This window comes from Acomys minous (genome assembly GCF_964271855.1).
Source record: "Acomys minous genome assembly, chromosome: 12".
In the NCBI taxonomy this organism is placed as follows: Eukaryota; Metazoa; Chordata; class Mammalia; order Rodentia; family Muridae; genus Acomys; species Acomys minous.
Genome location: NC_140493.1, coordinates 24,271,045 through 24,284,197, shown reverse-complemented (window position 1 = coordinate 24,284,197; position 13,153 = coordinate 24,271,045). Strand labels below are relative to the sequence as shown.

Here is a 13,153-nt window from a genome sequence, read left to right as displayed (position 1 = left end):
GGAGGTAGGAAATCAAATACCTTCGAGGCAGCAGGTTCTCCATAATCCGGAATGGGTCATAACTTCCTCGTTCTTTTTGCTGGTTTCATTCTCACTGACACTTTTGGTCTTGCAAACCCCTCTGGAGTACAGCCAGTAGTCGGTTCCCACAGCGATGGTCATCAAGCTGAAGGCAGCGAAAGCACCAACGGTGGTTAAAAGCATTTGAACACCTCGATCAAACAGCCCCATAATTCTTCATTATATAAATACCCAACCGACTTCTGGTTCTCAGGAGCGTGTGTGTGAGGGTGCGAATGGTAATTCCACTACTAATATAATGGATATATGTGTGAATAGAGAATATGGAGAGATATAAAAAAAGGGAGATAAGAAAGCTCACGGAAAAGTGTGTAAATTATAAAGATCACACGGGAAGAGAGGCTTGCCTTTTGAGATCAAAAAACTGTTCCAGTTGCAGCGATTTTTTTTAAAAAAGGGAAAAATAAATAAAAAGACACCCCCCACCCCCCCAAGTGAGATGTCTTAATCTCTTTTCCTAAAATTCTGGTCTCCAGTTTCCATATGTGATCACTAATTTGGAGATGGCTTCCACAGCGCGCCAGGAAACAGCCGAATTCTCAACACCATCTCTCATGGTCTGGACCTAGACAGTTAGAGACTGGGAGAGCCAGGAAGCAACCTTCGGTCTTCGTTCGCGGCTCTGCGGCCTGCGCCATGAAAATCCGTGGCTTCGCCAGTTCTCTTCCTTGGGGAGGGAGGGGGTCCTCGGGGCGCCTCCGTTTCAGAGGAGACTGCCCAGTCTTCTGCAAGCCCTCAAGCTCAGCTGCACCGGTGCGGGGGTCTCGCCTCCCATGGTTGTGCCCCGGCGGCGGCGGCGGCGGCGGCAGCGGCGGCGGCGACGGCGGCGACGGCGGCAGCAGGGCTGGCGGGCGCGGCGGCGGCAGGACGAGCAGCCGCGGTTATTGTTGTTGGCGGCGGGGGTAGTGTCGGAGAAGTGGGGGAGGGAGGGGGTTTCTCCCGGAGAATCGAGGCGGGGTTCCCTCCCCCGATCCGCAAAGCTTCTTGGAAGCCAGCGAGCGAGCGAGCGATGGGGCGCGCGAGCCGGCGTCTTGCAGCAGGCAGGCCCGCCCGCCTCCCCCGCTCGCGGCCGCGCAGCCCCGGGCCAGGCGCTCTTAGCTACAGCATCGCCGTGGTGCTGAAACGGACAGCTCTCCCTGGCCGGGCGCTTCCACCTACTGCATAGCCGTGGTGCTGGACTGGACAGCTCCCCGCGACCGGGCGCTCTCACCTACAGCATCGCCGCGGTGCTGGACTGGACAGCTCTCGGAGCAGGAGCGCCCACCTACTGCGTCGCCGTGGTGCTGAACTGGACAGCTCCCCACTCTACGCGCTCCCTGCGCTCTGTAGTCCGCCAGGAGTGGGGCCCCGGGGCCACGGGGCCTCTGTCCTGCGGGACGGGCCAGGCCAGGGCCGAGCGCAGGTCTGCCTGGCCTTCCCGACTCCTGTTCCACAGTTCCGGAATGAGCGCTGGCCGGGGCCTCCTGGAGCTGAGAGGAAGGCGTAGCTGGCGATCTCTCTCTCTCTCTCTCTCTCTCTCTCTCTCTCTCTCTCTCTCTCTCTCTCTCTCTCTCTCTCTCTTTCTCTCTCCTCTTCCGTCCCTCCCTCCCCCTCGGTGTTTCTTCCAGATCAGCCTCCTTCTCATTCCATCGCTACGTGCCCAGAGCTTCAAATACAGCCCTCCCATCACAGTCAGGCTACCACAAAACTTCAATCAGCTGCTTCTCCGCCTGCAAGAGAACCTGGATGGGTAATTACAAACACAGTCTCTATGTGCTTTTGCCCTTGTAACCATGGGTTCCACGCTTTTTGGGGAGGGGAGGTTGTTTTTATTTTATTGGCTAGATAGATGCATCTCAACTTCCTCGTTCCTCTCTCGATGATCTCTGTCTCTTTTTTGCCTAACAGGGGTGGGCAATAGCTTTATCTGAGACTCCCTGTAGTTTTCCGTGAAATTCTACATCTTCGTTCCCACAAGTAGACATTTTGAAAAGATTATTAATGAGAAATGATGAGAAAAGGGTGGCTGGTAACTGGGGCTCAGGCCGTGATACTAATCTCAAGGATAAAAGATGTTTTCAGGAGAGGTGGGTGAGTGTGGATCTTTCCAAGTTTCGCTCATCCATGAGGTTTGGAGAGATTGTTTTCCAAGCCTCTCTGCTGTGAACAGGAAAGGCAGGAGCCCTTTCTTGCTCAGGTTGATTCCTGCACCACCTCTCCAGTCTGTGTGTGCAGCTTTTCCTTAAGATGTGACCTCAGAAACGGGAGCACAACGACGGTGTTCAGTGCTGTGGATGACATGTCTTCTCCAGTCAGCTTTGTGACTAGGTAAAAAGGAGAACAAATAGGCTCTAGGGTATGTCTTCCCTTTGGAGGAGGGGCCAGAGAAAGCCATGAGTCCAGTAGGTCGGTTGAAGGGTGTAGAGAGATTTTTTTTTTTAATTTCATAATTTAGTAGTTCCACCCCCCTCATTTTTCTCTTGAGGTGATCTGCTTGGTACCCTCTCTGTGATCCAGAGATTAGGAGTTCACACAGAAGATGGCTGAAGTAGAAATGGTTCCTTGAGTGTAGCTCCCTGTGCCTAACTTCTTCCTCTCATCTTCCCAGTCACAGGTAGAAACTACCTGTTTCTCTGCCCTGCATAAATCTTCTGTTTTTCCACTCTCTGTTCCATCCTCAGACCGGAAAGACCATTCTGAGGACTGACAGCCGTCGTGCTGGCTCAGGGAGAGGGTACTGGCATCTGGAGGAGGCGACCCAGGGCTCTGCAACTGGTGCCAAGGGATTTTTACTGGTGGCTGGAGCTAGCTTACACGGGAAGGGTTCTCAGGCCTTCTTGGATTTGGGGAGGAAAGTGGTAGTGGGGAAGAGAGAGGGGTTGGTTTGCTCATCCCAAGGGCAATTTGGTAGTGGTTTGGGGTGGGTGTTTTTCTTGGGCTGTTATCCTTAAGGAAGATATGAGGGGCAGGTATCAAGACTTCTGAGATCACCTAGGTCTTTTGAGCCGGGCAGTTGGGGAGAGACTCTTGGCGTCCTTAAATGTGTCTGAGAGGTTTCCATTCACTGACGCCTGTCACCTTGGCTGCCTTTGACCTGCCTGTGCACAGTGGGAGCAACACACTTCTCATCTTCTTTCCACTTCATATCAACTCGCGAGCCTTCTGCTCAAAAGGCACTCGTAGCACAATCTCAGAAGCCTCCGTCCACGGACTTTGCTAACCTCGGAACTGCTGACAGCAGCTGTAGCACTCGCTCAGCGTTTGATTCATCTTCTGGCCAGATTGTCACCAGGAAAACAACACGGGCAGAGGGTGGGGTTGTGGAGGAGGAGGAGGGGGAGGGGGAGGAGGATAAGCGGTCCCCACAGCCAGCAAGGAGACAACGTAAGATCCCCACAGCCAGCAAGGAGACAACGTAAGAGACTGCTGCAGAGAGACTAGGCCTGAGGACACAGCTTCCCCCGGGGAATGGGGAACTGCCACACTCTGTCCGAGCTGGCCTCCTGAAGACTCAGTTTCAGTGTCTGGAAAATGGGTCTGTAAGTGCCTGTGAACTCCATTCAGAGCTTCTCAGCTACCCGCCGATTTTCACTGCTTGCCACACTGATCACACCTAATTGTGCCGTGACCCCCTTCATTGCCTCATAATCCTTTGAGGTCAAGAGCTGTGTCATATTCACTGTTATGACTTTGGGACCCAAGGGAAGTTCTAGATCTATGGTGGACTCTTGGTAAACAATGTCCACGCAGCTACGTGTGGACTTCATACAGCAGAAGAAAAGCAAAGAGCCTGACATGTAGCAAGGGGGGGAGGAATGCCTCTCATTTCTTAACCCCATTTTATACCCAGAATGCTCTCTGTCTTCATCTTCTGCATACTTCTTGTCTCACCTTTCCCCCACTTCCAAATGAGTTATATGTCATAGGGCCCTTCTCCAGACCAGGGAAGGCCTCCTGGGAGAGCTGACCCTGCTCAGGCCCTATTTGCTGCATGGGCCACACCAGGCACCTGTGCTTAGTAGCTGCTGAATGGACATCTAGGGGGCGGCTTTGTGTAACTGCAGCTTGTTACTTGGGAAGGGCTTAGAGGAAATTAGCCGAAATGCCACGGGCCTATTTTGAGCTGCCTCTTTGATGGAGTGGAAATAACATGGGATTTGGGCGCAGCAGACCTGGCCTTGAAGTACAAGGCTGCCATTTTCTTGTTGTTTGACCTTGGGCAGTTACTTAGCCTCTCTAAAAGCTCGTCTTTTCATTCATCAAGAACTGGGGACCCGAGCCTCACGTTGTGGTCATCCATGTTGTGTGTTATAGCTATGGCACTGGCTGACATTTATTGGGTGCTGAATCGCACCCTCCTATGAAGGGGCGTCATCTCACTTCCATTTGTAGGCGAGGGAAACAGAGCCACCTAAAGATGCAAGTATCTGGTATCATTTTTCACACTGAGGGAGTACAGACTCTGGAGTCTAACCCATCATCTGGGCTGAACCCAACCTCTGAGAACTCTGAGAAAGGGCCTTGTATCAAGACTATCAGCTTCTCAAACACAGTTTATGGAGAAGCTTCTGGGTGCTCGCTGATGCCACACTCAGGCCAGGCAATCCTCAATTCTGTGCTGAGAACTTTTCCTTTAGGTGAGCAAAAGCCCAGAGAGGTCACAAGCCAGGGTCATAGGCTATAGGTCATAGGTCAAGTACGTGGATTCTGCAGAGATTTGAACACTTTGAGGTGATTCAACCACTATTTACAAGTCTCAAGTTGATTTTTCGAGAAAAAAAAATCCAAACTCAAGCGTCTACTGCGTGTCAGGTACTGTGCTAACTCCTGGTAGGAGGGACAGCCTCTGCAAAAGTGAAGGGAATGAATCAGGCACGGCAGGTGCGCCTGCACTCCCAGGACTCAGGAGGCAGAGGACTCAGGAGGATCGCTGTGAACTTGAAACGAGGTAGAGTTAGATAGTGAACACACACACACACACACACACACACACACACACACACACACACACACGGGAGCATTTTCTGTGGAGTCACAGAGCAGAAAGCAGAAGTAGTTAGGCCAAGATGGGGTGGGTGGGGAAATGGCCTGTGAACAGTTCAGATGTGTGAGAAGAGATGACTGAACAGTTATAAGGAAACAGAGCAACAAAGTATGGCAGATGCTGCTAATGCAATGGTGGGAATTGCCCAGCAGTCTTGGAGAAGACACTGGTGCAGAATAAACATCCTGAAGTGAAGGTGTCAACTGAGCCTGGAGCAAGAGACAGCCAGCTGCTCCCCAAGCAAGTAATGAGGTAGCTTGGGTCAGCATCGGGGAACTCAGGATGGAAAGCATAGTGGTCAGGACCACCTGGGGGTGGGCCAGGTAAGCACAGGTACCCAGACTGAGGTGGATGGTGTGACAAAGGGGAGCAGGTATGCATGCTGGTATGGGGAGTGGGAAGCTGAGACGTCTGCCTCTGTCATGGAGCTGGTTGCCATGTTCTGAGACCTCTCCACTCCACGATTTCTTTCTCTCTCTTCTCTGAATGCTAATTAATTAATTAGGGATGCAAATCATTCATTTGATTCCATTCTATTCCCAGAAGAATGCAAATCTCATGAAGGCAGAGATGTTTGTTATCCACTGTGTTCAGGCTGTATTTCCAACCAACCCATAGAACATAGTCAAGTACACAGTAGGTACACACTAGAAAGGATTTCCTTTACTGATGTAAAAATCCAAATGTGTGCTGTCTCTGGCCCAGACAATATGCTGAGGGGTAGGGATGCTGCTGAGGTTAAAATACTTAAATCAAAGAGTTTGACAAGTGTCCGGGTAATCTGGAACAGCATGGTCCATCTGGAAGAGCCATGGGTGTCCGACATTGCACGGTGTGTTTTCCTACTTAGTGCATACTCATGTGGTACTTCATTTTGTATTTGGTATTTCAGACTGATGTCCAAAGTTGCCTGGCACATACTAGGTCTCCAATATGGGCTTGATGAGTAAACAAACAAAAGACTTGCAAGCCCAGGGCAGTGAGCATGTAGTCCCATCCTAGAGGGGCTCAGAAGGGTGTTTGGTAACCAGAAGATTCCCCATAGGCCAGAGGAAAAGGTCACAAGCAGTCAAGAGAGGGAGAGAGTTCCAAGCAAGGCAACGTGACCAGCTGATGTAGAGGACAAACTCGTAGGAAAGTGTGGTGCCCTGGGCTACAGGTACTACCCATTGGCTTTGTTGTTCTTGCCTAGGAGGACGCTGGAAGGTGGGGCAGAAGAAGTTACGCTGCCAACTGCATCTGGCCTGGAATCCAGTTCTGTGTGGTCCCATGTAGGGATTTGACCTCTCTGGGCTCAACTTCATCTGTAAGTGTGGGAATGGTGCCTGTTCTGATCCCCTGCGCTTGCCATTTCCTTCCAAGTGTATGGTTCAGGCCCTGGCATTTCTTCCTCTCACCTCCAGGAAGGTGTAGTCACGCACTTATATAAGTGGTCACAGATACGGAGGCCTGTGTTGTCTCTACGATGGGGAGTTTTGCAGCCCGATATGCTCTCCCTAATGATCCTCTACCTGCCTTTCTTCTCTGGATGTCCAATCCTGTCTCTAGTCCCTTGTGGAAGCCCCAGCACCTAGAAGCTGCCAGAGAGTAGAGATGCTGTATGACCACTTTTGGGATGCCTGAAATGCATTGTGGTCACTGGGACTGAGCAGGGGGTAGGAGGCATTCAGAAGTCAAGAGACTCACAGCCAGGGAAAGATGCTATTCATGGGGATTCTGAGACTGGAAGGACCAAGCAAGGCAGTTACCCCAGGGCTGGGAGAAGAAGATGCCTGGACACAGGAAGATCTCCCTAGCAAGCCTCGGGGGCCAGGGCACTGGGCCACCCAGCTTATACACTGGGGGGATATGATTTGTTCTGAGCCCAAGGACAGCAGAAAGCCAAGCTCTGTCATGGAGGTGTCCATGACAAGAATCTCTGCAGGGAACTTGCTTCTATCCCGGGGACCGCCACCCCCAGCCAGAGTCATGAATCACAGTCTGAGGGCGGGTGTGGGATTCCCCCGGAGCTGAGCCATCCATGAGTATCCCAAAAGAAAATTAATAGCATAGTTACAGAGGAGACGATTTCAAATCAAAAGGGCACATGATGGAGCAGGAGATGGCAGGGAGAGCAAAGGGCAGCCGGAGTGGGAGCATGAAGGAGGAGGGGGACGTCACCATGAGTAGAGAAGACAAGACACAGTAGTGACAGCCCAGTGTGGAAAGGTGGCACCTGCCACACCTTATCACCTGGGTTTGACCCCCAACTGGCTCCCACAGGTGAAGTATCTGGGTGAGCAGATTCAGGGGGGATAGGAATGGTCCTAAGTGGTCTACTGACCAGGCGCCCCCCTCCACCTCACAGGTCCTCTTTTTCTTCTGTCCTTCCTCCTGGATGTTTCTAGGTCACAATGGCTCCATGCTGACCTCAGGGCCTTTAGGTCAGCATCACCTGCCATGGAGCTTCATCTAGAAACTAGCTAGCTCCCTGGTTCCTCCAGGTCTCTGTTCAGAAAACAACCACCCAGCAAGGGCGGCCCACCCTGGCTCATGCCCAGTCTACTTCAGCGCCTCACAGCTCCTCGCTTCCCATAAGTGTTTATTTCCTTAGTTAGGGTGTTGGGGCCAGGGCTATGTGACTGTTATGATCTCTGTCTCATGGAGAGTGTCTGGCACACAGTAGGTGCTCAGTAAACACACATGGGCCTAATGGTAATGCCCTGGGTCTGTAGGGAGGGAAGTGGAGGCCTGAGCATCATGGGAGAAGGGAATGATGATGGCTGGTTGTTATAGCAACCAGGACAAGGGCAGGGCTGGAAGGTCTACCTGAAGAAGGTCTTATAGAGGACCAGGAAGGTTTGAGGGGTCACCAGGGCAGTGTGAGGCTTATCTAGTGGCAAGGATGAAAAGACCAGAGGTGACCTTGCCGATGACCTTAAGATCATGAAGGTGGTGACTGCTGGGGGTGCTAGAGGATGGATGCCACATTATGTGCTAGGTGGTGGTTCCTGAGGCTCAGGGCCCAGTCTTGATGCCTCCTGGCAGTGAGAGCCCAGGAAGATGACAACTTCCCACCCTGTCTGAAAAGTGGGGCAGCATCGCCTGCCTCGAGGTACTTGTTCTGATAATTAAATAAAATGATGAGAAAATGCACTTGCAGTCCTCCCATGGTAAGCCCTGAATAAATATTAGCTGCGTGATAAGCTCCCATCGGTAGCATGCGCTTTGAATAAAATGCAATAGTGGCAATGATGTGGTCCCCCGCCCAGGAGTCACAGAGTTGAGTAGCACTCAGCATAACGTGGGAGACAGGGTGTGGGTGAGGGAAAGAGGAGGAAGGCTTGGCCCTGCGTCCCTTCTGAGAGTGAGAAACTCCACTCAGGGCATCAGAAAGGGGGTTAGGGGAACTGGTAACTGCAAGCCAGATGATGGCGTAGGAAACCGAAGGGGTCCCTGGAAAGAGTTTTTAGGCAGAGGGCCTTGAGGTGAAGTGATAGGGAACAGAACACCAAAGTCGGCGGAGCACATCAGTACATGAGGCAGTGGGTGTCCGCCTCCTGGACAGACCTTCCCAGAGGCGGATGCTAAGCAATCGACCACACAACCGGCAGCTGCGATTGTGGAGAGTGGGTGGAAGCTACAGATCATTCCCCAGTGTGCCAGGAGGGACCGGGGCTTGGGGGGAGGGGAGCATAGGCAAGAGGCCATGGATGCAGCCTGGTGTCTGCTGGGTGTCAAGCTCAAGGAGGCCCACGGAGGAACAAGACTAAGTGTTGAGGTCCATGGCCTGGGAGGAGGATGACAGGGAATAGCAGGGAGGGCTTCCTGGAGAAGGTGTCCTTTACCCTACTTCCAATTGAATGGAAAATGCACAAGCTGGTCCTGTCTCTTCATAGGCAGCTTTCCCCACTTGCAAGCTTAGAGGGTGTAGATCGCAGGTGGATGGATGGGCCCTAGGGGGTTCTGAGTCAGACAGAGATCGACCTCTGGGCCGTGGGCACAGGGAATGGGGTACGGATGTGCTGAGCTGTAGACCCACTGCAGCATATTGCTTTTCTATCCAGGTGTCCCTAGGGCTGAGGGATTGAGAAATCCTGGCTTCCTTCTTGATCCTCAGCCATAGGAGGCTGGGATAGGGTCGCTGTGACAGTCTGTCTTCACTGTCAGAGAGATGGAGGCACACCTGTGAGCTTGTCTGTGAACGTCTTCCCAAAGAGGACCAACTGAGCGGGAGGGGATTCTCCCATGACTGTGGGCAGAGGGCCCAGGCAGAATAAGAGGGAAGCTGAGAAAGGCCTGTGGAGTGAGCGGTCCTTCTTTCCTCATTTCCTGGTCTATAATCATGTGAACAAGCAGAAGGATAAAACAACGGGGAGGTCTTGCTGTCACGCCTTCCCTCCTCGATGCACTGAAACTGTGAGCAAACAAACCTTTCTCCCCTTCAGCTGTTTCCACAAGCTAATTTGGACACCGTGATGAGAGAAGAACGAACGCGGATTTTGTAGAGGAGACATTCTCAGCCTGTCCCTGCAGTGCGCCGGCCCCGTTCTGAGGGAGCTAATCTTACGCATGCGTTTGCGTATGCGCACGCGTTGACCCAGCTTTTCAGATGTGTGACCGAGATCACTGAGGGGTTTGGAGTACCTATGAGTCACTGCCAAGCGCTGTCCCTGGTATCTACTGAGTCCGAGAAGAAGTAAATTGAGGTGGGTGGGCAGGGCGTCAGATTGAGGCACACCTGTGACCCTGTCTGTAAAGGTCTTCCCAAAGAGGACCAACTGAGAGAAGGAGGGACCCGCCATGAATGTTTTCCCCAAACGGCCCCCTCTGCCGTGACCTCAAGCCTCAGATGAGGGGAGGCTTGTTCTAACTCACTGTAGGTGGCCCAGCCCAGGCTCCTAGATGCTGAGTCCTTGTTTCTGGCACCATAATATGCCCTTCACATTAAAACCAAACCAAACCAAACCAGGATCTCATGTAGCCTAGGCTGGCCTCAAAGTTGCTATGCAGCCATGAATAACCTTGATGCGCTCTCTCTCTCTCTCTCTCTCTCTCTCTCTCTCTCTCTCTCTCTCTCTCTCTCTTTCTCTTCTCTCTCTCTCCCCTCCTCCCCTCCCTCCTTCCCTCTTTCGCTCCCTCTCAGACTTACTTTAACTTTGTGTGTGTGGGTGCTTTACCTGCATGTATGTATGTACACCACATGTGTGTAAAGTCCAGAGGAGGGCTTGGATCTCTTGGAACTGGAGTTACAGACCGTTGGGAGCTGCCATGTGGGTGCTGGGATTCAAAACCATAAATTAGGAGCAGCTAGGGCTCTTAACTGCTAGGCTGTCTTCTCCAGCCTCTCGACCTTGAAAATTTGCTTCTCCTGCCTTCATCTCCCAAGATGCTGGGATTACAGGCATGTGCCACCACACCCAGTTTTGGGAGGTGCTGGGGCATCAAACACAGAGCTCCTTGCACACCAGGCAAGCATTCTGCCTGAGATACATCCTCATGCCTGGCCTTTGCATCTTTCTGGATTTGAACGGAGCAAACCTCCATAGATACAGCATTGATTTGGGAAGGGTGGGGCAGGAAGAGGAGGAGGGACAGAAAGGGGGGGGGGCATAGCAGCTTAGCAGCACACCTGCTGAGCTTCTCTTGGACTTCGTATTTGAGGATTATCTATTGTGTCCTGGATATGTTCTTGCCTCCTATAAACACCTTGGTGACAACCAAGGCTTAGGGGAGGTAACCATGCCAAGCCAAATAGCCATCAAATGTCATAGCTGTGGTGTGCACACTGGTCTCTATGTTGGCCTCTGCACAGTCAGAGTTCCAGAGTGTGGAGAGGCTGTGCTAGCCACCTGCCCTTCCTCTTCTGGCTGTGCATGCAGAGCACAAGTGATGAGAAGTGTGAACGGAGCCTGTACCTTCCTCTCTGGGCTGGGCTGGGCTCTGGTGCTTAGCCAAGGCTTGCTCTGCACTAAGGAGATTTTATAAACCTTTTGATGCCACGATGAAGGGGGTGGTGAACAGATCATGGGATCTGAGCCCCAGAGGCTTGTGGGAAGGTGCTTCTCATTCCCAGAGTCCCACTTTCTTCCTTGGGGCAACTGTTTGGCTCAGTAAGGGTTAATTATAGCAAGCCCAGAACTGTGGGACTGAGAGGGTGCTCCAAGGAGGATGGAGACACAGAGCGCTTGGGATGTAGCTGTGAATTCTGATTCCACGCTATCACCCCCGCAGCTTACTCTTCTTAGCAGCCAGCCTTCAACAGAGGTCAGGCGCATCCCCCTTCCTCTCTGACAGGCTTGATGGATTTCTGCACCTTCCACAGCCCCCCTCCCTTAGCCCTTATGTGTGACGCACAGGCAGACAACTGGTGAATAGCCACCAATTGCCTGCCCGCATGTCCCTTTCCAGCCTGTGCTGCTCTCTCTTTTGCTTGTCACCTCCTCTCTGCAGATGTCCCACGTCTTTTTTCTGTCCTTGTTGACAGCTCTGTGTTTCTACATGTGCACATTCACAAGACAGGAAGGAGCCATAGCCATGGAGCCGACCTCACAGACCCACGCATATCTGCAGGGACCGCAAGGGCCACTGGGACTCCGTCTCTTATTCCCCCATCAAACAGCCACACTAGTGGGACTTTCTCTGGGGTTGTACCACACTCAGGCCCAGTCTCTCCCACCCCCACCCCCACCCCCCACTTCCTTGGTTTTTCAAGACAGGGCTTCTCTGTGTAGCCTTGGCTGTCCTGGAACTCACTCTGTAGACCAGGCTGGCCTTGAACTCATAGAGATCCACCTGCCTCTGCCTCCAGAGTGCTGAGATTAAAGGCGTGCCCGGCTCAAGGCCAGTCTTAAGATGGCAGTACCTTGTTTTTCACAGGGATGAGTGCTCCAATTTCTCCATTGAATCTTTTCTAGCTAACTGGCATTCACTTTATTTCCTGCTTTTATCCCCTGCTTTTAACATTGCTATAGTAAACATTCTTGTACATGCAATCTCCGACCAGAGCCTTTTATCACCACCAAATACATCTCCTATCGTGGAGTCACTCCAGGAAAGGGCACGCGTATTTTTTTATGTTAGACATGGTTGCCAGATTGCTCACCAGAAAGCCCTGTAACACTTCACACTGTCTTCAGCAACTCAAGAGGCATCTCTTTCCCTTCAGCAACTCCAGAAGTAGGTGTTAGTTAGCATCATTTGGGATTTTTCCCTGGGTGATGGAGGCAACAGGAAATCTCACAGTCCCTATAATTTCAATTTCTGGTAAAGGTTGTGCATCTTTAATCTGTGAGTTGACCATTTAGCTGTGTGCCATATCCTGCCTGGATGTTTCTTTGCCCAACTCTAACCCTCCTTGTCCATTATAAGTTTGTAGCTACTCTTTATACGTATGGGCATTAACTTTTTTTTTTTTTTTGCGTGACAACTAGGTTGCAAATAATTTTATACTCAAATTGCTAGTTTTTGTATTGACCTTATAAATGATAATCTGTTGTCATAAAAGTAAGGCTTGCGTCATGAAATGTCTTTTTAAATTTTATTTTTAAGTAATCGATTGTGGGGTGGTGATGGGGGTGGTATATGCATGTGTATATGCATGTGTATATGCATGTGTATATGCATGTGTATATGCATGTGTATATGCATGTGTATATGGTATATGCATCTGTAGCGAGGCCTGCGCCATCGACCCCCTTCTTAATGGCTCGAGACAGGGTTTCCTTTGAGCCACAGCTGGACCTTTTGGTAAGCTTGCTGGCCATCCAGCTCTAGCGACCCTCCTGTCTCTGCACCCCTGGGATTAGGAACAAGAGTGACCACACCTTCCCTTCCCTTTACATAGGTGCTTGGACTTCAGCCCAGGTCCTCAGGCCTGCACAGTAAGCATCCTCACTCGAACCTCTGTGTCTTTCTTTTAAAACATTACTTTTGATACCCGATACTATCTTTTGCCATCTCCTACATTTTCTTTCACGATATCTATTGCTTTAAAAAATGTTTTTGGCTGTTAGCTCTCCAGTCCTCCTGGGGTTTATGCGTATAATGTAACATGAGGTTTTAACTTGC

General features: G+C 51.4%; 1 protein-coding gene and 1 long non-coding RNA gene across 3 annotated transcripts in view; one reads left to right on the top strand and one right to left on the bottom strand.

Annotated features, from left to right (window-relative positions):
• The window catches only part of CACNG2 (calcium voltage-gated channel auxiliary subunit gamma 2), a 122,848-nt gene extending 121,948 nt beyond the window's left edge, over nt 1–900 (bottom strand). Inside the window, exons 1-2 of one of the 2 annotated variants that reach the window (XM_084750180.1) lie at nt 429–898; nt 21–166 (exon numbers count right to left, since the gene is read on the bottom strand). In XM_084750180.1, coding sequence (XP_084606306.1) covers nt 21–162 — 142 coding nt within the window. In that variant the 5' untranslated portion in view covers nt 163–166; nt 429–898. Of the gene's footprint in view, nt 1–20 lie in introns of both variants that reach the window. The other variant, XM_084750179.1, reaches the window with a different exon arrangement.
• Nucleotides 901–1,677: 777 nt separating this feature from the next.
• LOC311579514 lies at nt 1,678–10,630 on the top strand. Its single transcript, XR_014773173.1, has 3 exons — nt 1,678–1,810; nt 6,297–6,410; nt 9,151–10,630. It is a non-coding gene; the product is annotated as an uncharacterized lncRNA (long non-coding RNA).
• Nucleotides 10,631–13,153: the final 2,523 nt, after the last annotated feature.